The 21,636-nt window shown below is 57.1% G+C and overlaps 1 protein-coding gene across 1 annotated transcript in view; it reads right to left on the bottom strand.

Annotated features, from left to right (window-relative positions):
• RUFY1 (RUN and FYVE domain containing 1) overlaps positions 1–21,636 on the bottom strand; it is a gene marked incomplete at its 5' end in the record, with an annotated part of 34,651 nt that overhangs the window by 2,730 nt on the left and 10,285 nt on the right. Inside the window, 10 exon segments of the mRNA XM_006172280.2 lie at positions 2,424–2,518; positions 5,102–5,231; positions 5,733–5,852; positions 7,714–7,811; positions 9,309–9,476; positions 10,956–11,072; positions 13,041–13,142; positions 15,264–15,333; positions 17,524–17,589; positions 21,261–21,322. Of these exon segments, the coding sequence (XP_006172342.2) occupies positions 2,424–2,518; positions 5,102–5,231; positions 5,733–5,852; positions 7,714–7,811; positions 9,309–9,476; positions 10,956–11,072; positions 13,041–13,142; positions 15,264–15,333; positions 17,524–17,589; positions 21,261–21,322 (1,028 nt within the window).

Consider the following 21,636-nt stretch of genomic DNA (forward strand, 5'->3'; position numbering starts at 1 on the left):
CATTCCTGCCCTTCACAGTGCAGGAGGCACAGGCTCTGCGCAGGCTGCGCTCCGTCCCCTACAGGGGAGAACAGGTCCGCAGCTGTCCAGGGAGACCGTGAGGTCTGACCTGGCGGAACCAAACCAGCCAACGGGAAACAGAGTTCGCAGTTTGGGAGGAGCAGTCTGAGCTAGAGTGTCTCAAGTGGCAGCCTCCGGGAGGCACGGGCTGCACTCCTGGGAGGGCTGACAGCAGCATCCGGTGTCGGAGGAGCCCTGCGGCCTTTGCGAATGATGGGCAGGGCAGCTCTTCCTGCCCCGTTGGTGGCAGAAGCAGGCCAGCAGGCCGACAGAGGCTGTGCAGATGGCCGGGTCTCAGGAAACCAGGGCAGAAGCAGCCTGAGCACATCAGAATCCGGGAAACGCAACTGGGCAAGGGTCTGTGTTCCCAAGACAAAGGGGCCGAGTGTTTCCACAGCTGCTGGAGGGTCTGTGTTCAGGCTCCTCTGCTCACCTGGCAGATGCTTGCGAGGGGAAGAGGGAGGCGCAGAGGCAGCCCTGGGGGACGTGCCCTGGGCGACGCGTGACCTGCCTGTTCCACGCAGGCCTGATGCTAACGCCTCACAACCCGACGGGGAGGGGCTCGGGGCCAGCAGCCCAAGGCGGCTTGGAAGCAAGTCGGGCAGTGGCGGAAGCTGCACGTGCACGACATGTACCTCAAGACCAGCTCCCCCGCACACTGCTGAGGTCCGTGGTCCACCAGGAGGGTGACAAGGACAGGCAGGAGAGCTGGGACTGTGCCCTGGCTGCAAACCCAAGCAGCCAGCTCCACACCAGTCCCCGGCTCCCACCTGGTTCTGGTGAGTGTGAGCTGACCTGTGCTCTGAGCACGGGACAGATCCTGGCCTTGCCCTTCTCAAGGAGATCCCCTTGGGCTGAGGGCTGAGGGCTGAGGGCTGAGGGCTGAGGGCAGGGGCCAGAGCAAGTACCCGGCTGAAGACAGCAGCGCAGGACGCTCAACCGGGGCACGGCAGGCAGGGCTCGGGGCTGGAAGGGGCCGAGCATCACCCCTAAGCTCGTCTAGAAAGATACGGGGAGTGGGGAAGGTTGGCCGGGGTGGCACCTCCACCAGCACCTGCGATGGCAGATGCACTCGGTGGTGTCGGGGTTGCTTTGCTTTCTTTTCTTTTTCTTTCTTTTTTTTTTTTTTTTAAAGATTTTTGCAGGGCCAGCAGGTGGCATGGTGCCTAAGGCGCTGGACCCTCCACAGGGTTAACTGAAGTTTGAGCCCTGGGCCTGGTGGCTTGCTTTCTCACTCCCCCAACCCCTGCCCAGATTAAAATAAATGAATGAATAAAATATATTAAAAATATTTTGCTATAGGGCATGTATGCTCCCCAGAGACAGAAAGTGGGAGATCAGCCACAGGGGGATGTCCACGCCATGACCCTTTCTCTTCCATTCTCCTCTCGGCATTTTGGGCACACGCACATGCCCAGCGTGTCTGAGGCCGCCGGGTCTGGGGCTCAGCTGTGGCTGACCGTGTGGAAGTCCAGTGCTTCAAGCACTATGCCACCTGCTGACCCCTCCTTGCGCGGCTGTCTCAACACTAGATCTTCCAACTCCCCAGAGTCCTGGCCGCACGCTGTGGGCCTTGGCGCGTTCTTGCGTATTCTCGTGGGCCGTCTGTGGCCCCTCCTGGTCACAAGTCTTACGCGCTGGGCCTCAGCCCAGGCTGACTTGTCACGAGGGCCCCGTTTCTGGTCAAGGTAGGCCTGGTACAGCATTCAGGCTGGGCAGTGAGGCAGCCATGGGTCTCTGGGAGCTCCATGGAAAGAGCTTGCCCTCCCTCTGACGGGGCCCTGTGGGAGGTGGACTGCTCGTGAGGAAACGCCAGGGTGGCAGGGCAGACTCCGACAGCTGCTCGGCTCAGGTCTGAGATGGATTTCTGTTGCTTGCAACCCTGAGTCCTGACTCAAGATGCTAGCCCTCAGCTTGAAGATGCAGCAATCCCACAAAGGGACAAGTTCCCCTGGCCACAGCGTGACCTTCTGGGGCCGGGTGTCCAGAGCAACCTGTCCAGAACTGGACACCGGGAAGGGAGCTGCCATTCAGGGGGCAGGGCTCTCGGTGCTCCGACAGCGCCTGCCGGCAGACAGACTCCTAGGCAGGGGTCCGTGCAGGACGGTCTGCCGCATGGTCTGGAGGCTCACATGTGGACCGCCCACGTCCCCTGGCCTGCAACCCTCTCAACAGCAGGGCCTGGGTACTAAGTTGGCAAGCCAAATACACTCACTAGGCTGGCACTAGCAGCTGGCTAGCACCCCCATCCGGCTGACAGGTGTCAGTGCTCTGTCCTGCTTGGCCCGCCCTCCCTCCCTCTGCAACAGGAAACAGGTCTGGGGCTGAGGGGAGGAGGCCCAGCAGCGGGGAGGTGTTCTTACTGGCTCAGGTGCAGTCCCATTTCTTGGAGGGCTTGTTCCTGTTCATCACAAACCTTCCGTAACCCCGCCTTCTCCTCCTGGAGCTCACGCAGCTCCTGGAACAAACAGGACAGTGACAAAAAACACCAGACCCTCCCCACCCCTTAAGGTCTGGTGACAGGACAAGCAATCCTGTGGGGTGGTTGCCCTCGGGATGTGTGCTCTTATGGACTGCGGCTGCTGCGCTATTTCCTGGGCAAGCTCTGCGGGAGGGAGGGGGCTTCTCCCACGAAACCCCACGAGGTAGTTACGGTGCTACAAAACCCGCCACACACAGACACACAGCCAACCACAGGGCCCGGCCATGCGTGCGTCTGGCTGGGGCTGCAGCCGTCTGACCCCCAGTCTGACCTAAGGACTGGGTGGTGGCATGCCTGAGACCCCAGCATTTCAAGAGGCTGAGGCAAAACAGGGAGGTCTGGGATGACCTGGGCCCCGAGGCCCTGTTTGAAGAAACTTTTTTAAAAATAAGAACCTTGGGGCTGGCAGGTCGCGTGGTGGTTGAGGGCACTGGGCTCCCACATGGCGACCACGGTCCGAGTCCCGGCCCTGGGAGCTGGCTTTCTCACTTTCTCTCACTGTCCCTCTCTGGGCAAATTAAAGTTAAATACATAAATTAAATAATTAAAAGAAAATTAGGAACCTGTGAGACAAAGTTTCACCTATCTGAACTAGAATTGAAGGAGTTTGCTTTTTATTTAGGTTCTTGCTACAGGGTGTGTGCGCCTGCCTGTGCCAAGGGTCACACCGCAACCCCCTCTTCCTTGCTCTCTCCTGGCAGGCTCTGGGCGTGCACACATGCCAAGTATATTTTTCTAAACTGCTGGGTCCAGGACTTGAATCTTGTGGCCATGTGGGATACTGCCACCTCGACCACTAGGCCGTGGGCTAGCCCAGAACTTTCCATTAGAAATCAAAAGAGGGGGCAGGGCAGCAGGTGGCGAGGTGGTTAAGGCAACAGACTCCCACATGGCTGATAGTGGTTCAAGTCCTAGACCTGGTGGATTGCTTTTTCTCTCTGGTGTGCACGTGTGCCCTGTAGCAAATTAAAACAAAATAAAATTATGGTAAGTAAAATAAATACGTGTCCCTTTAATAAAGACAAAAAGAAACTAAAGGGCCTCCTGGGCTACTCGGGCTGCAGTGGCACCCATTCCCACGTCCAAGGGCAAAACCGGTTCAGAAGCTGCTCCAGCCCAAGGCCCTGTGAGGGACGGGGCGGGGAAAGAAGGTGGCTGGTCTGTCACACAGTGGTCGCGGTCTAGGCCTGGAGCACCCCTCACAAGGAAGGCACCAAGGAGGCCGAGGGCCCTGGGGCTCCAGCCCGCGGCAGGCCAGCCCGCACCCTTCCCTCCTGCTAGCTGGCGGCTGCCAAGTCGGGGGCCCCCTTCGCCTGCCGCTGCGTCTCCTGGGAGTCCAGCTGCCCAGCAGGTGCCAACACCATGCTGGCACCCCGGCTCCATGGCTCCGAGGCCCACAGGGCCCAGGAATGTTTGCAAGTGAGGTGTGGCCTCCAGCAGACTGAGGTGATGACAGGGCAGGTGAGCAGGGTGTAGCCGTGGGCAGGTTCAATCTGCTTTCAGGGACAACCGATGGGCCTGAGCGGGGCTGAGGGCTGGTGATTTGCTGGCAGGTGCCTCACGGTGGCCCCACCTCTGCTCCTGCCAGCCTGTCCCGGCTCCACATGGTAGTGGCTGATCCAATGCGGAACGGGGCCGTCCCTCCAGCAGCCCCTGCCACCGCCTTCAGCCTGGAGGGTCTCCCAGCCTGAGGCCTTCTCCGGCGGCCCAGCACCCTGGCCACACTGCTCTCCTCTGCTCCTGCAGCAGGAAGCCATCTCTCCTGGTGCCTGTCGGCAAGGCTCTGCCCAGGTCACTGTGTGGCCACCTCCTGCTTGTCAGTCCTGTCCATCTTGGGGGGAACGGTCTCTTCCACTCCTCCCACATCCTGGTCGCGTCCCTGCACGCCACGGAGCACTGGGGCGGCGACAGGCCTGGGAGGGGCTGCAGGGCGGCTGAGCAGGGGTTTCGGGAGAGCACTGGGCGTCCTCTCTCCTGGGATGGTGCCCTTACTCTTCTTTTAGATTTCTGTTACAGGGTGGGTGCACTCACCAGAGACAGGAAGTGAGAAATCACCCCCAGGGGGATGGCCACACCGCAGTGCCTTCTCCATCCTCCTCCTGGGATCCTGGGCACATGTGTACCACGTGACCAGTGAGTTTCAAGCCACCAGGTCTGGGAGGGACTCGACCCGTGGTCGGCCACGTGGGAGTCCAGCTCCTTGGCCACTGTGAGCCGGCTGCCCTCCATTACATTTTTATTTTTAAGAATTATTTAATTTAATTTTATTCATTTTTATTTGGCCAGAAAGGGAGAGAGCAAGATGAGGTGGGAGAGCGGCCGCCAGGCCCGGACGCGGGCCACCGTCCGCCATGTGGGAGTCCAGTGCCCTTAACCACCACGCCTCCTGCCGGGCTCACCTCCGAAAACTTGATCTGGCAGGAAGTGTGTGTGTCTGCTAGAGTGGGGGGAGAGCTCGCCCCGGGCGATGGCGCGCCCCAGCCCTGCCATCAGGACCCCGGCTGCAGGCACCTCGCCTGGACTGGAACCCAGCCACATGCCCCACTGGCCCCAGCTCACCTTTCGGAGGCCGCCCACCTGCTGGAGCTCTGCCTGGAGCAGAGAGCAGGTGTCTTTCTCGTGCTGTAACTCCCGCTGAAGGGCCTGCCTCTGCTCTTTTTCCAATTTCAGCTCTTTCTCTAGACTTGCACTGTTTTCCCAAAATAAATGCGAATCAGTCTTGAGACTTTTTCATGGCAGACCCCACACCCACAACCCCCCAGACTGCACGGGAAACAAGGGCCACCTGAGCGGCCACGTGCACATCTGAGCCCTCAAGTCACTGCATGAGGCTCCCTCTGCAGGCCCCGGGAGAAGGGGCGCGAGCGCACAGTGACAGCGGCGTGTGCTGAGGGGGAGGCGCTCCGACACCCAGGCCCACGGGGGATCCTCCACCAGCCAGAGCCCTGAGGGCAGGACCCAGCCCACGGTGGGACGGGCTGCGGTGCAAGCTACTGTGGTCGGGCTCGGCCTCACTCAGAGCCCTCCCTCATGGGTGACAGGGCCCGCATGTGCCTCTCCCCGCCCACTGGGCTGGCTGTGACCGGCCGGGCAGGCAGCTCTCTGGAGGGCCCTAGCCGGGAGCAGGCCTTCCCCAAGTCCCCGCGCCCCAGGGCACCCCACGCCCCAGGGCACCCCGCGCCGGGCCTACCACTGCTCCTGCAGCTGGGACAGCCGCAGCCGCAGGGCGCTGACCTTCCCGCCGAGCTCCTGCTGCAGCTTCCGGCTCCGCTCCTCGGCCTCCCGTTGCGCCCCCTCCGAGAGCTGTAACCTGGACGGTGACACGGGCGTGCGTGAGTGGACCCGCCTCAGCGAGCAAGGGGCGCTCACTGTCACTGGCGGCCTCGTATTTTGCCTACTTTCACTGGCCTGAAATTTCCTTTTCATTTAAAAATTAGCACACGGTTCAACAGACGTGTGTGTGTGTGTGTGTGTGTGTGTGTGTGCGCGCGAGAGAGAGAGAGACGTGGCTGGGGGCTCTAACACAGGCGGCCTCCAGCTGCACCACAGCCAGGGCACAGGGAGTCCCGTCGCCCTGAGGCCCCAGGTGCCCGTCCATGCACACCCCTTCGCGTCCCCCACTCCCGGCACTACTGCCGTGTCCTGTGCCACTCCGGCTCTGTCTGGTCGAGACTGTCACGGGAACCTACCACACCTCATGTGCCACACGGCCGAGCGCCTTCCTTCCTGAACGAGGTCCCCGTCCGTGTCTGAGCTGCATGTCACTGTCTACATGCTCGGGTCTCACACGTCCCAGCAAAGGACCTGGGGCTGCTTCCAGGTTTGGCAATGAGAAGAACTGTGGGCCAGGACCAGCCATGTCGCTGGATTCCCACATAACTGACTGCATTTCGAGTCCAGGCTGGGCGGCTTGAAACTCAGGCTGGGCACGTGTATGTGCGTGTCCACAATCCCGAGGAAAATGGAGGAGAAGGGATTGCGGCGTAGTCGTCCCCCCAGAGGGTGATTTCTCGCTTTCTTGTCTCTCTCTGTCTTTCTGGTGAGCACACACGCCCTATAGCAAAAACCTCCCCCCAAAAAATAAAAAATAAAACTGTGGACTGGCCTGCAGCAAGGTGGCAAGGCGGCTGGCTCTCACATGGCCACTGGAGTGGCTGGAGTCCTGGACCCAGCAGCTTGGAAAACACGCTAGGTGCATGTGCCTATGTGCCCACAATCCTGGAAGGAGGGAGAGAGAGAGAAGAGCCTGCGGTGTGCCCTGCCACATAGGGGTGCTTTCTGCCCTCCCATCCCCATCTCTGCAGTAAATGCACATGCTCTCTGCAAAAACCAAACCAAACCAAACCAAACCCGAACAACAGAGAGAAAAGAACTGCCACAGATACAGATGCGTGTGTGGTCGTTTTTGTGGACACAGACTTCTCTCACTGGCAAATATCAGCAGTGGGTTATGGGTCACATGATATGAGGGTTTTAGCTTTTTCTGTTTTTAAAGAGAGATTTGTGATATAGGCATGTACGCTCGCTAGAGAGACAGAGAGAGAGCAAGAAATCAGCCCCTCCCCCCGGAGATGGCCACGCGGCAGTCCCTTCTCCTTTCTCCTCGTGGGATTTGGGGCACACATGCACATGCGTCTGGCCTGAGTTTCAAGCCACTGGTCTGGGACTGAAGCCGCAGTCGGCCGTGTAGGACTCCGGCAACGTGACTGCTGCGCCACCTGCTGGCCCCGAGGTTTAGCCTTTGACCGAATGTTGGAGGACGTTTGTGCTTGCCCAAGACACGAGGAGGGCGTGGCCACAGCCCCCTCACTCCTCCCCTGCCCGACTAAGGCATGTGCCCGCACACTCCCAGCACCTCTACATGGCTGGGGTGACCGAAACTGCAGCCAGCACGGTGGGACCCAGCCCGATGCCCTGTGCTGAGATGGCCCGGCCGGATGTTTGGGTGTGACTGTGATAGGGGCCCAGCACATAGCTTCACCCCCAGAGGACGTTCTGACACAGTGGCTGAAGGCTGAGACACTGAGGATGTGCCCGCCCAGCCTCGGCGGGACGCAACCACAGACCAGAGCCCGGCAGCCGCCTCGCTCACCCACCGTCTAGAGGGGCCACGTCCCTTTCCCAGCCCGGAGAAGGCCCGGCATTGGAGTTGGCCGGTGGGAGGTAATCACCTTTCTTCCATTTGTTTCATGCAGGACAGAGCTTGATCGGTTTTCTCTTCCAGGGATGCGATGGCCTCCTCCTTCTGCTGAAAGCTGCCCTCGGTGCCCTGTGAGAGCGAGAACGGCCCGCACTCAGGCCTGGCGGCTGCCCCGGCCCACGCTCTCAGCTCACCGCCCACCTCCCACCTCCCACGTCCACACCACTTGCAAGGGTCTCTCCTTAATAGCAGCTTCTTCCCTGAAAGAGCAGAGTCCCAGAAGGCGAAGTGGGCCAAGGCCCCTGGTTCTGGCAACAGAGGCCCGACATCCCTGGGCCGTCCCCACAGCCAGGCCCACCCACGATGTCACCCACCCGAGGACTCTGAGGGAGATGCCGTCAGCTCCATTTCTCCACGGAGGGGCACTGGCAGCAAATCGGCACAGCGGGGCTCGCCCCACGGCCGCACAGCCCTGAGGCCCAGCTTTCGCTGGGACAGACACTGAGTGACCAGGAGGGGCCTGTCCTGTGAGCTTCCGAGAGTGAACACACGGGCTGGCCCCCGTGCTGCAGGTGAGGCTGAACCCCACGTGGCCAGCTGAGCTGTGAATCCGGACTCAGGAACTTGAAAACGTGAGGCAGGTATGCATGTGAGTGAGTGTGAGAGTGAGTGTGAGCATGTGTGTGTGCCCGAACTCCTGCTGGGAAGAGATGGAGGGCAGAGGGTGCAGCATGACCACACCTACACACCCCACTGGGGGGCGCTCTCTGGCAATAAACTAAATACCACGGAGAAGGCTGAAGACAAAAAACCCTGATCATTATTTTTAGTTTTTTTTTTTTTTGCTATAGAGCATGCGTGCTTGCCAGAGACAGAAAGCAAGGAACAGCCTTGTGGGGGGAAGGCTATGCCACAATCTCTCCTCCATCCTTCTCTTGGGATTTTGGGCATGCGTACACGTGCACCTGGGATGAGTTTCAAGTCACTGGGTCCAGGACTTGAACTACAGTCGGCCATGTGGGAGTCCGGCACCTTCACCAACACACCACCTGCTGCCCCCAGCAGCTTTGAGTAGGACGCAGTCGTTGCCTACTAGGTAGCTCTCGGGCAGGAAGCTTTGCAGTTTTTAGATGCTGCTTTTTGAATTCTGGCATAACGGACTCTGCTCTGAAAGGACCTGGGAGGTGGCGGCCAGTTGTGTGGCCCAGAGGGGTCAGCAGGAGTGACCTAACGGCTAGGGTTTGGGATGCAGTACCTAGCGATGTCCGTAATTCAGCTTCCACTCCTCGGGGCACACAACGGCTGTGGGGACAGCAGGGGACAGAGCAGGGCCACGGGAGATGTGCTGAGAAAGCTCGGGTCTGGCCAAGAGGATAGCTCTGCTGATGACCGCGCCCAGGGACGTGTGACTACCCCTTGGTTCTGCCTTGTCACTTGTGTCCCTTCTCAGGGACTGCCGTGAGGGTCAAACGAAATAAACACAATCGCATGAGCAAGGCACTGGCAGGCGACATGCGCGGGCTCACAGAGGTGTCTGCGGGCCCAGAGAGCCTGGCGTGAGACCGGGGGTGGCACGTGGGCAGCCCAGGCTACCGGGGGGGGGGCACGACCCGAGGCCAGTCCCACCTGCACTTTGTGAAACATCTGCAAATTAATGGCTTTGACTTCGTCTAGCTGCTGACGGAGGGCCACCAGCGTGTCCTGCTTCTCGTGGGTGTCCTTCTCCAGGAGCTTCATAGCGATCTCCATTTCCGTCTTCATCCCGATCTGTAACTCCAGTTCTTTTTCTAGTTCCTTAAAAGATCGTTTACAAGGAAACTTATTAAAGGCGATCGCAGGCGTGTATTTAACTGAGGCTGTGTCTTGGGTAAGGCCTAACACCCAAACCGCAGGTCTGAAGAAGGTAGGGACTGAGAGGAGCTGTCTGGGGCGGGGACAGACCAAGTGCCCTCCCACTGCACAAGCAGAGCAGGCTGAGGCGGATGGAGCTGTGCAGAGGCAAGACGGGCCTGGGCCTCGCAGTCACGTTCTCCAAACCCAGCCCCGGGTCACCTGCTTGAAAGAAGGCTGGTCTTGGGACCAGCCAATGGCGTAGCGGTGGTCAATGGACTCCCGCATGGTCCACTGTGGTCTGAGTCTTGGACTCAGTGGCCTAAAATCATGCAGGGCGTGTGTGTGTGCACATGCGCGTGTGTGTGTGAGCGTGCGTGCCCAAGATCCCAGGAAAAGAATGAAGGGACTGTGGCATGGCCATCCCCCCTGGTGGGGTGATTTCTCACTTCCCCTCTCACTGTCTCTGTCTCTTCTCTCCCTGGCAAGCAAATGTACCCTCCAGCAAAAATCTCTAAACAAAAAAAGAAAGGTCGTCCTAGGTTTGGGTGCTGGAAGACCTGATGCTGCAATGCTGAGATTTCTCCAACAATTTCCTAGTTATGGCAACAGAGCACAGACCGCTGTCCTGGGTAACTGAGAACACGCCTCCCCACAAACACAGTAAGTGAGGAAGAGGCCAGGCAGGAAACTGCTGGGCGGACTCGGGGCAGGGCCTGCGGTGAAGCAGGGCAGTGCCGCACACTGGGAGCGGGTCCCACACGCCATGTGGCCCGAATCCTGGCCCTGCTGGCTTGAAATACATGAGGCACATGCGCTGTGTGCCCCGAGTCCTGAAGGGATGAGGACGGGAACAGAACTGTGGTATGAACATGAGCCCTGGGGTGCTGCTTCTCTTTCTGAAAAGTTCATGCAGCCTCTGGCAATTAAAAAAAATTAACAAAAAACGCCTGGCCCCGTGGCCTACAGGTTGAGGGGCCACATCCCACAAGGCCAGCTGTGTCTGAACTGTGGCCGTGGCAGCTCGAGGGACACGCCAGGTGTGTATGTGCGTGTCCCAAATCCCCGACAGGATGGGATTGTGGCGTGACTACACCTGAACGAGGGGGCTTCTCCCCTTTGTCTCTGGGATACGCACATACTCACTGGCAAAACAAACAACAACAACAACAACAACAAAAAACAACAACAACAAAAAGACAGTGAATTTAGGCCACTGACACCGACTGAACAGAATTAAATAGGTTGGAGGCTCTGACTGAGACAACTGTATTGTCCAAGAAACCGGAAGTCCCTGAAGAAGGGTTAGAAACATGAGAAAAAATATCAGTGACGATGTTGAACTAAGTTAGAGACAGCCTTATTTTTTAAAGGAAAGCTTCTGCCCCTGAGTTTAACATGCGCCCGGGGGGTCTTTCTGATTCCCCTCAGTCCTGCACTCACCCTCCGGACCTTCCTCTCCTCCTCCAGCTGCTTCCACACGTCGCTGTACATCTCGTCCAGGCCTTGCCGCGTCTGCTTGTACGTCTCCAGTTCGACTTCGGTGTCCTGCTTCGTTATCTACATCAAACGAGAGCACCGGGGCCCGGCTCGCGGAGGGAAAGCAAGCTCACCGCGAAGTTTAAAGCACACGGCGTGTTTCAAAATAGACAATCGTCTCTGTCTTTTAAGCATGATACAAAAAGGCTAATTTTCTTCGCGTTTTTAAAACCGTAGAATTGCGTATCTTTGTGGGTACAATATTCTCAGAGCACACATGTGGCATGTGGTAATCAAATCAAGGGTGGCCTATCGGCCCTCTTACATGCAATCTTGTGTCTGTTGAGCTTCTTCCCTGAGCCTCTCCCCTCTACCTCCCTCCCCTGTAGCCTCCGACCTAAGCTTGCTTCTGTCTTCAAACCCTCCCACTTCTGCCCGGGAGCAGACACTCGTCCTGTGCCGAGTGGGGACAGACAGTGTCTGCCTTTCAGCCTGGCTTATCTCACTTAGATTACATCCAGACCTCCCTCTTTGTACTGAATGGCAGGAGCTCACCGCTCCTCACGGTAAGTAGCCCGCTGAGTCTGCGTGGCACGTTCTCCACCCAGTCACCAGTGGCTGGGGACTCGGGTGGTCCCGTGGAGGCTACTGCGACTGGCGCTGAGATACGCCTGTGCCAGCGTCTCTGACTACCCTTTGCGTAGATGCCCAGCAGTGGGGTCACGTGGTGGGTCTGGCTGTACATTTTTGAGGAAGCTCCATGTTTTTTAAAAAATTTATTTAATTATTTTATTTTTTTGGAGAGGTTTTCGCTATAGGGTGCATGCGTTTGCCCGAAAGACAGAGATAAAAAGTGAGAAATCACCCCCTGGGGGGCTGGCCACGCCCCAATCCCTTCTCTTCCATTCTCCTCTCGGGATCTTGGGCACACACGCACACGCGCCCGGCATGAGTTCTAAGCCACCGGGTCCGGGACGCAAACAGCAGTCGACTACGTGGGAGTCCAGGGACATAGCCATTACGCTAACTGCCGGTCCCCGAAGCTCCATGTTTTCTACGACTTTGTGAACTTATATTCTACCAATAGTGCAGGAGGGCTCCTCCAAGGACTGCCATTTTTAAAGACGGAACTTGAAAATAAAGAGTAAGAGCAGCCAATGGCATTTTCAGGCAGGGTCTGGCACTGTTCTCCTGCTCAGTCCCTAGAGCTACTGGGCTTACAGGTGCATCCCATGTGCCCAACCTTCAGGCTGCACTGGAGTTGAGCCCTGGCCCCCGTGGCCGTGGTCTGGGGACACTGTCTTAGCAGTGTGCATCACTTCTGCTTGGCTGGAGTTTTGAAAAGTTAGCACATAAGAAAATTTACAATGGACCAACAGATAGTGTGGAGGGACGGTGCCGGATCCCACATGGCCAACTCCATGGTTCGAATCCCAGATCCCGCGGATTGGAAATCCTGGCAGGTGTTGTGCATGCGTGCCAGAAAAGCCCCGTAATTTATACCAGGCCATCGGGAAGCATGGGGGTACGGCGCTGGGTACCACGTGGTGACTCCACGGTCTGAATCCCACACCCAGTGGCTCGAAAACCATGCTAGGCATGTATGTATGCATGCTCAAAGTCCCGAGAGGAGGATGGAGGAGAAGGGACTGTGGTGTGGCCATCTCTGCAGATTACTCACTTTCCCTCTCTCTCTCTTTCTCTGTCTCTCTCTGGTGAGCACATGTGCCCTAGAGCAAAATCCAAACAAATAACAACAATTTTATACTTGATTTTCTTTTAAACAGATTAACAGATTAACGTCATTCACTCTGGGGGGAAAGACCCTTGTCCGACCGCCATTCGGCACCCACCAATGTGTTTTAGCACTGGGAAGATCTAACAGGAATCAGAGACAGTCTGCTGTCAGCTCTCAGGGGCGGAGACAGACGCAGACAGACTGCAACGGGAGGGCGGGTGAGAGCCGGGCTGGGTCACCATTGATCACGAGCCTGAGTCACCGGGTCTGCGTGAGTGAGAGACACGCCCCCCCCCCAGGCCGAGTCTCACCTCCACACTCTTCTCACTCCTTTCGCGAATTAATTCGTTTTGTTCTCTTAACTGCTGCTGTTCTTCCTGAAGTGAACAAATCCGGTCTGTTGCAGCTGAAAGCTGATTAAGAAAGATTTTTACATACTTTAACATCAAAATTAATATTGCTGTTCAAATTAAAAACTAACAATTACTTGGCGTCTTTGCAACTTATAATCTATTTTCATGTTTGCTCTTTCGTCTTTTTGAATAGGTGACACACGACTCAAAATCCCAGATACGAAAATGAAGAGCACACTGTCCCCGCCCCTGCCCTGGCCAGCGCCGCCCTTCTCGGATTATCTCCCCTAACGACGTGGAGCACTGCTGAATGCAGACCGAGACTCGGGCACGGCAAGGCCCAGAGACACGCTGCATGCCGCCAGGAGAGCGGCTGCATTAATTACAGTGAGACACGAAATGGACAAGCTGGTCAGCGTTTACAAAAGCTCCCGGTGGCCTGTGGGCACTTCCCACACTGCTGACAGCCCCAGTACGGGCAAAGGCAGGTTCTGTGCTATGCCCTCACCTCGCGTGACGAGAACCACCAAAGACCGACGAGGTAAAAATGCTTACAAAAAGATGAGGATGACAATAGCAGGTGACAAAAATAGCAAAGGGATGCTGGGTCTTTTTTCTGATTCTTTATTCTTCTCAGTTCTTCCAGCCAATGAGTGAACGTGTACTTTATCACTCAAGGGGGACCGAGGAACCCGGGGGGAATCAAACACGAGGTGTTGAGGATGCTCACGGGAAGGAGCAGCTTCAGCGCACCTGCGAGGTGAGGGCACCAGGTCCATCCCGCCCCGCCCCTGGGCGCAGACCGCAGCCCTGCAGGCCTGGCGAGCAGGGCGAGGCTAGAGGACCCGGGTGAACAGTCCTGGGAGGGTCCTGGGAAACGGTTGGGCTCTCGGCCTGGCTCGCTGGGGCAGCCCGAAGCACTGCACGCTTCAACTCCTCTCGTCCAGGGCGTCTACCACGCCCCGGGATTGGCCTGCCTTGGACTCAGAGCCCAGGCCTGGGGCTTCTAGGGTAACTGCTGGGCCCCAGGGGGAGACTGGAAGCCTTGAAGGAGGAGTCAGCTGCAGAGGAGGAAGCAGCACAGCCCCGAGCTACTCCTGTGCTGCTCTCTGGACAGCAGCGCGCCCTGCACCCTGCACCCCGGCACCCACGCTCCTCTCTGCCCGCCGCTCCTCCTTTTCATGTTGTCATAAGGCACGTGGGCTTGCCAGAGACGGAGGGAGGAGGTGCTCCCCAGAAGGGCTGGTCACGCCAATCCCTTCACGCCTCCATCCTGGCGGAATCGGCGCTGTCTACACACACATCTGATGTGTTTTTCAAGCCAACGGCGCAGGACCTGAACTGTGATTGGCTGCCCGAGACCCCCCTTCCCTAACCACCAGGCTATGGGGCTGGCCCTTCTAAACCATTTTGTTACAATTGTTTGCCTTAGGAAAAAAAAAAACACCTAGTTGGTTCAGTTACAAAAACTAAATTCGACCTTCATTCACAGAATGCCACCTTGGTGAGCCCGCCCCACCCTGCCCCTGCCCGCATCCTTCCGTGAGCACCCACTACTTGCATGCCCTGTCCCTGACTGTCCCTGACATGGGGATGAGAGGAGTGAGGCCGAGGGCCTTCTTACCGCGGGCGAAGGCACACATCTGTGCTAGCAAGCTGCGCGCGACCCTGCCTCAGCCTCTCCTGCTGCACAGCAGGCCGCTTAGAGCCGGCCTTAGCGGCCCCCTCGCAGCACAATGAGTCTCCGCACCGCAGCCCCTCCAACCGCAGCTGCTCCTGCGCCCACTCTCACAGCCCCCTTCCTTCTTAGACACTGGGTGCCCTCCTGCCAGCAGGGACAGCCAGCCCCCAGGGGCCTTCCTTTCTCGGCCTCAGGCCTGCTCCTCCCGGCCCTGTCTCTCCCCCTAGTGAGAAAGTGGAGACCATGCTGTGGGGAGACTGCTTGCTGCTCCGGAGGCAGGAGACAGGATGGGTGAGGGCGCTGATGCCAGAGGCATCCCAGGCGTGGCAGGAGAGAAGCCCCAAGGGCAGTCCTGGGGGCGGTGCCTGCCCCAGCTGGGCACATCTGGAGGGCTGGGCAGTTCCCATTCGGCTGGCAAGCAGCTCTGCTCAGACCGACCGCCCCTGCCTTCTCTGAGCCCCGGTCACTGCTGTGTTTTAAAAGTTCAATAGACTACAGACCTCTTCTTGAAGTTTCGAATTGGTCTTTTCCAAGCCGTCTATTTTGGTCTGAAGATCCCCCACTGTGCAGCTGTAAAATAAAAATGTTAGGTAATTGTGAACTCCCCAAACCAGTAAGCAATGGGTTTCTAGAGGCCCTGAACGCAATGGGACACTCGAACACATGCTCTTCAGGAAGTGCCATCTTCACACGGGCTATTCATTTATTTTTTCTCTTTCTTTCTCCAATGCGATACATGCAGGCAGTTCGGTGGGGTACAAGACGTGGTGCTGTGGGCGGTAGGGGCAAAGGTGACCTTCATTTTTAGAGGTTTTTGTCTTAGGCTGTGTGCGCTCACCAGAGACAGAGAGACAGAGAGACAGACACAGCGAGAAGGAAACTGAGCAATCACCCCACAGGGGCGATGGCCACACTGCAATCCCTTCTCCCAGTTCTTGGGCATATATGCACAGGTGCCCTGTGTGATTTTCAAGCTACCGGGTCCAGGACTCGAACCACAGTCTCCTCTGAGAATCCAGCGATGTAACCACTACGCCACATGCTGGGCCCAACAGAGGTTTCTGTAAATGCTTCCCACACCTGGTCTCACTTCTTGAATCTCCTCTAACACGGACTTTGGGCCAGAACATGTGAAGCTGACGTAATCCCTGGCAAGCAGGGCCAGTGTGGACGTGACAAACAGCGAGCACCGTGGCAGTGAAGCGCTGACTTGCTTCTTGGACTGTGTGACAGGCCCTGTTGTTCTAAGCACCTATTATTTATTTATTTATTTATTAGAGGTTTTTGCTATAGGGTGTGTGCGCTTGCCAGACAGACAGAGACAGAAAGCGAGAAATCACCCCCCAGGGTGGACAGCCACGCCGCAATCCCTTCTCCTCCATTCTCCTCTTGGGATCTTGGGCACGCACGCACACGCGCCTGGCATGAGTTTAAGCCCCCAGGTCTAGAACTTGAACTGCAGTTGACTACATGGGAGTCCAGGGACATAGCCATTACGCTAACTGCTGGTCCCATTATTTTCAAGATGCCAGATTGAGGACTTGAACCATGGTCAAACATGTGGGAGTCTAGTGCCTTAACCACTCATGGCATCTGCTGGCCTGAGTTTCACGTTTTTAATTTATTTTTTAAAAAGATTTATTTAATGTTATTTATTATTGTTTTTTAATTTGACCAGACAGAGAGAGAGAGGGAAGTGAGAAGGCAAGTTGCCAGGTTCAAGACTTGAAGCACGGTTGGCCACGTGAGAGTCCAGTGGCTTAACCACCATGCTGGACAGCTTGTCCACACGATGCAGGGTGGGTCAGTGTGAAGCCACAGACAAAATACCGCGCCTCACAGCACTAAGGCCTGAAAGTCACAGTCGCCTCCGTGGGTGCTAAAAAGCACTGGGCAAATTTCAACACCTATTCCTATGAGAGAACTCGGTGAGCCAGCCATCGATGGAGGACCTCTGTATTAACAACCAGCACCACTGGGCCGCAGAAGGGCGTCCCCTGAGCACACTCGGGCTGCCCAGCTTCTCCCCGTTTCACTGGCTTGGCCAGGAGGCTACGCCACGGGGCGTGGCTAAGGGCAACACCCTCTTACAGGGACCGGAGACAGGGACAGGGAGAGGTGTCTGAGCACAGGGCTCTCTCCCCAGCCCCACCCACACCCCACGAACCAGCGCCCGGCAGCGATGGTGGCAGACCCTTCCTTCCTGCTGCAGGCACTGTGGTCAGGGGGTGCTCTGCTACGCCAGAAGCCACAGGGACGGCTGGGCTTGCTTCCCGGCCTGGGCTGCACATGTGGCCATGATCCCGCCTGGCGTGGCCCCGAGACCCGGCCACGGGTGCTAGCTTCTCACTCTCCTCTCGCTCATGAAGGAAGTGGGTAAGTGAGCTTAGCCAGAAATGGAGGTACACCGCGGTGGCCGCCATCACTGCTCCTGCAAGCCCTGCCATGGTTTTTGGCCCTTTCCTCCTGCCCTGCGTCCCAGAGCCCACGGGCCAATCCCAGCTGCGGATTGCCGCGGCAGAGGGCACACACAGGCTGCAGCGCACCTGCCCCGGGTACTGGGCGGCACCAGCGAGGAATGGCCTCCAGGGCAATCTCCCTTCCTCGTCTTCTCCAGGCTGCCCCTGCGGACGGTGCCCAGATGGTAACTCTCGCTGGTCGCAGGAGAGTCAGTTACGAACACACTGCGACTCGGGAGCGTTCCGGGAGCGATGCCAGGGCGCTGGCACACCGCCGTCGCGCCCACAAAAGGGGCCTCACCTTAAGTGCCGGTTAAGCTCTTCCACGTAATTTTTTTGATCAAGGACATCGGTAATTCTTTCATGCCTTTAAAAAAGAGCATAAAGGAAGAGAAACGTAAAACCGTCACAGTAAACACTGTGTACCTGTCCTTACCTTCTGGTCACCTGTAGAAGAGAGCCGAGACAGTTAGTAAGTCTACGCGGCCACAGGGTCAGCAGAGCGGGGCTGGCCGGGACACGGCGTCAGGGCCTCACACAGGCTGCTGGGACAGTGGCCCGCCCTGCGGACGCCCACCCCACCTGCCACAGGTGATGGGTCTGGAAGGGCAGACAACGCAGTCCTATCACACTGCAGGAGACGAGTCACCCCGGAAAGGGGACCTCAGGCTCCCGAGGAGCCACGCTGGACAGAATGAAGGCCAGGGAAGTCTGCACATACGTGTGCACACGCACTTTAAATACACGAGGTCCCTGCACGCGTGTAAGGCATAGGTGTGGGGCGTTTTCAGGGCGGCCATGTCCCCGTTTACTCGTGAGCAGCCTCACCTGCGCACGACCGCAGACCCAGCGTGAACAGGGGCGTACGTACGGGGGATCGGGAAAGGTGTCTTCAGAGCAAAGCGGACAAGCACAGCATGACCCCCACCGACCCGGCCAGTTAGTGGAGCACCTTGGAATTTCCCGCCTCACGGACACGGCTGCAACATCGCAGCTCACACTACTCTCACTCAGTGCCACGCGTGGAGACGCCTCCGCACCCGCCCTGTTTACCACTGCCTGCCCTCCGGCGGGACGTGCGAGTGTAGACGACCCCCCGCCCTGTTTCCCACTGCCTGCCCTCCTGCGGGACGTGCGAGTGTAGACGACCACCCGCCCTGTTTACCACTGCCTGCCCTCCTGCGGGACGTGCGAGTGTAGACGACCTGTGGTTTACTCAGCGAGGCTCCGTCTGGGGGGAGTCGGCTCACACCAGGTGTGTGTGTGTGTGAGAGTGTGCCTATGCACATGCACGTATGGGGTGTGTGTGTGCGTGTACAATGTATGAGTGTGTATGACGTGTGTCTATGCGTGTGTGCGTGTGACATGAGAGTGTGTCTATGCACGTGCACGTATGGGGTGTGTGTGCGTGTACGATGTACGAGTGTGTCTATGACGTGTGTCTATGTGTGTGTGTGTGAGAGTGTGTCTATGCACGTGCACGTATGGGGTGTGTGTGTGTGTACGATGTATGAGTGTGTCTATGACGTGTGAGTGTCTATGCGTGTGTGTGTGTGAGAGTGTGTCTATGCACGTGCACGTATGGGGTGTGTGTGCGTGTACGATGTACGAGTGTGTCTATGACGTGTGTCTATGTGTGTGGGTGTGTCTATGCACATGCACGTATGGGGTGTGTGTGCGTGTACGATGTACGAGTGTGTCTATGACGTGTGTCTATGTGTGTGGGTGTGTCTATGCACATGCACGTATGGGGTGTGTGTGCGTGTACGATGTACGAGTGTGTCTATGACGTGTGTCTATGTGTGTGAGTGTGTCTATGCACGTGCACATATGGTGTGTGTGTGTGCGTGTACGATGCATGAGTGTGTCTATGACGTGTGTCTATGTGTGTGAGTGTGTCTATGCACGTGCACGTATGGGGTGTGTGTGCCCCAGACCCCAGCAGGATGAAGGAAGGAAGGGAGAGGCACTGTGTGGCCATGCCCTGCCATGCCCTACGAGAGGGCGCTGTCCCCTCTCTGCTAAGGGGGTACCGTCTGGCAATGAAGAAAACCTTTTTGGGGTCCAGGTGGTGGAGCAGCAGCAATGCAATAGACCCACATGGGAAAGGTCCTGGGTTCGTGTCCGGGGCCTCTAGAGGTTGCTGGGTGTGCACACGTGTACCTATGACCTGGGCTGGCAGGGACAGGACGGGCCGAGTGTGGTGTAATGACCCTTTGGGGAGGGACCAGTTGGCGTAATGGCTACGTCGCTGGACTTCCACATAGTCGACCGCATTTCGAGTCCCAGACCCGGTGGCTTAAACTCACACCGGGCACATGTGCGTGCATGCCCAAGATCCCGAGAGGAGAATGGAGAAGGGATTGCGGCGTGACCATCCCCCCTGGGGGGGTGATTTCTCACTTTCTCTCTGTCTCTGTCTGTCTGGCGAGTGCATGCGCCCTGTAGCAAAAAGTCTCTCTCTCAAAAAAAAAAAAAAAGGACCCTTTGGGGGAAGACTGTCTCTCTCCCTCTCTCAGAGACAAACTTGAAAACAGAATAACCCTTAGGCAATGAGCGGCTGTGTGTGCTGGGTGACCTGCTACGCGGGGTCCCTAAGACCTGGGGCTGTGGTGCATGCCTGGGAGTCCCACAGCTCGAGGCTGAGGCAGGACCGTGACTTAGAGACCCCGTCTTAAAATGAACGGAAAAGCAGCTCTCAAGTGCGTGGGCCCTTAGGGTGCAGGAAGTACTCGGAGCTCCTCTGTCCCTCCCTTGGGAAGGTGCACTGCTGGGACTGAACCCGGGCAGTCTCCCGGCACGTGGTGGAACATCCATACCCGACCCCCTGGTTCACGGTGACCCTTCCCAGGCCTGCCTCCACAGCCACCGCTAACGGGCCGACGTACCACTCCAGGAACGTCCTGTGCATGTGAAATGGGAGCGGGGACTTCAAAAGGGCGTGGAGGGGCCAGCACATGGTGTGGTGGTTAAGGGAGTTGGACTCTCACATTCGACCATGGTTCGCATCCCAGCCCTGGCAGCTTGCTTTCTCACTTTCTCTCTTTCTCTGTCCCTCTCTGGTCAAATTAAAATAAAATACATAAAGATAATATAAAATAATTATTTTATTTATTTATTTATTTTCTTTAAAGAATTACGTTATTTATTTATTTATTTGCGTATTTTTAAATTTGACCAGAGAGGGACAGAGAAAGAAAAAGAGAGAAAGTAAGAAAGCAAGCCGCCAGATCTGGGACTTGAACCGAGGCCAACCATGTGAGAGTCCAGCAGCTCCGACCACCATGCCACCTGCCGGTCCCTAAAATAATTTTTTTTGAGCAGTTTTTGCTATAGGGCGTGTGTGCTCGCCAGACAGACAGAGAGAGACAGAGAGACAGAAAGCGAGAAATCACCCCCCAGGTGGAATGGCCACGCTGCAATCCCTTCTCCTCCATTCTCCTCTCGGGATCTTGGGCACGCACGCACACGTGCCCAACGTGAGTTTAAGCCACTGGGTCTGGGACTCAAAACGCGGTCGACTACGTGGGAGTCCAGCGACATAGCCATTACGCCAACTGCTGGTCCCCCTAAAATAATTCTTAAAAAAAGAAAAAAAGGGCATGGAGAAGTGGAATGAGAGTGCAGAAAATGTTTTGAAACCTGTGCCTAATTTTCCGAGTGCACACGCCCCACGGACTGCAGAGGTTTTGGTTAACCTCTGCCTGCCTTCACTTTTTTGGCTAGAGGGCACATGTGCTCACCACAGAGGGGGAGAGGAAAGCACCTCCTGTGAGGAGCAGTACGCTGCAATCCCTTCTCCCACATCTTACATCCTTTTGGGATTTGGGGCGCACGTTGGGAGGGGATGCGGTCTGGGGTAGCCTGGAGGGGAATGGTGTGTGCTGTCCTGCGGAGCTTCATTCCGTAGAGGATGACAACAGTTACGTGTCACCTAGTAACTAGAATAACCACACCAAAGCTAGATCGCGAACCGAAGCAGCGTGCAGCGTGCCGGGCCAGGACCCACCAGGAGCGAGAGCGGGGTGCCCCACTTACTCTCGGCCGCTGTCGAGCTCCTGCACGTCCTTCAGGTAGATGGAGAAGTCGATCACTCCAACCTGGCCGGGCAAAGCGCACACGCTTAAATAAAGCGCCACCTCCCGCCTTCCCCGCCAACACCTCTGCAGCCAGGGCACCCACGACATCGCTTCCCTTTCCCTGTCGGCCAGCCCTGTCACGTGGCAGTCAGCGGGACACACCGGGACGGAAGCCCGCCATGGTGAAGAAAACCCTGAGAGCCAGAATTAAGGGAGCAGCCTAAGATTTTATCGTTTAATTAAAATGAGTTTGTGTTTATTCAATGATCACTTCATTTGCACAGATCAGTAAAGTTCTCCGGGTGCAAAGTAATTTAAAAACCCTTACTCCAGCA

Source organism: Tupaia chinensis, unplaced genomic scaffold (assembly GCF_000334495.1).
Source record: "Tupaia chinensis unplaced genomic scaffold, TupChi_1.0 Scaffold000214_1, whole genome shotgun sequence".
NCBI lineage: Eukaryota > Metazoa > Chordata > Mammalia > Scandentia > Tupaiidae > Tupaia > Tupaia belangeri.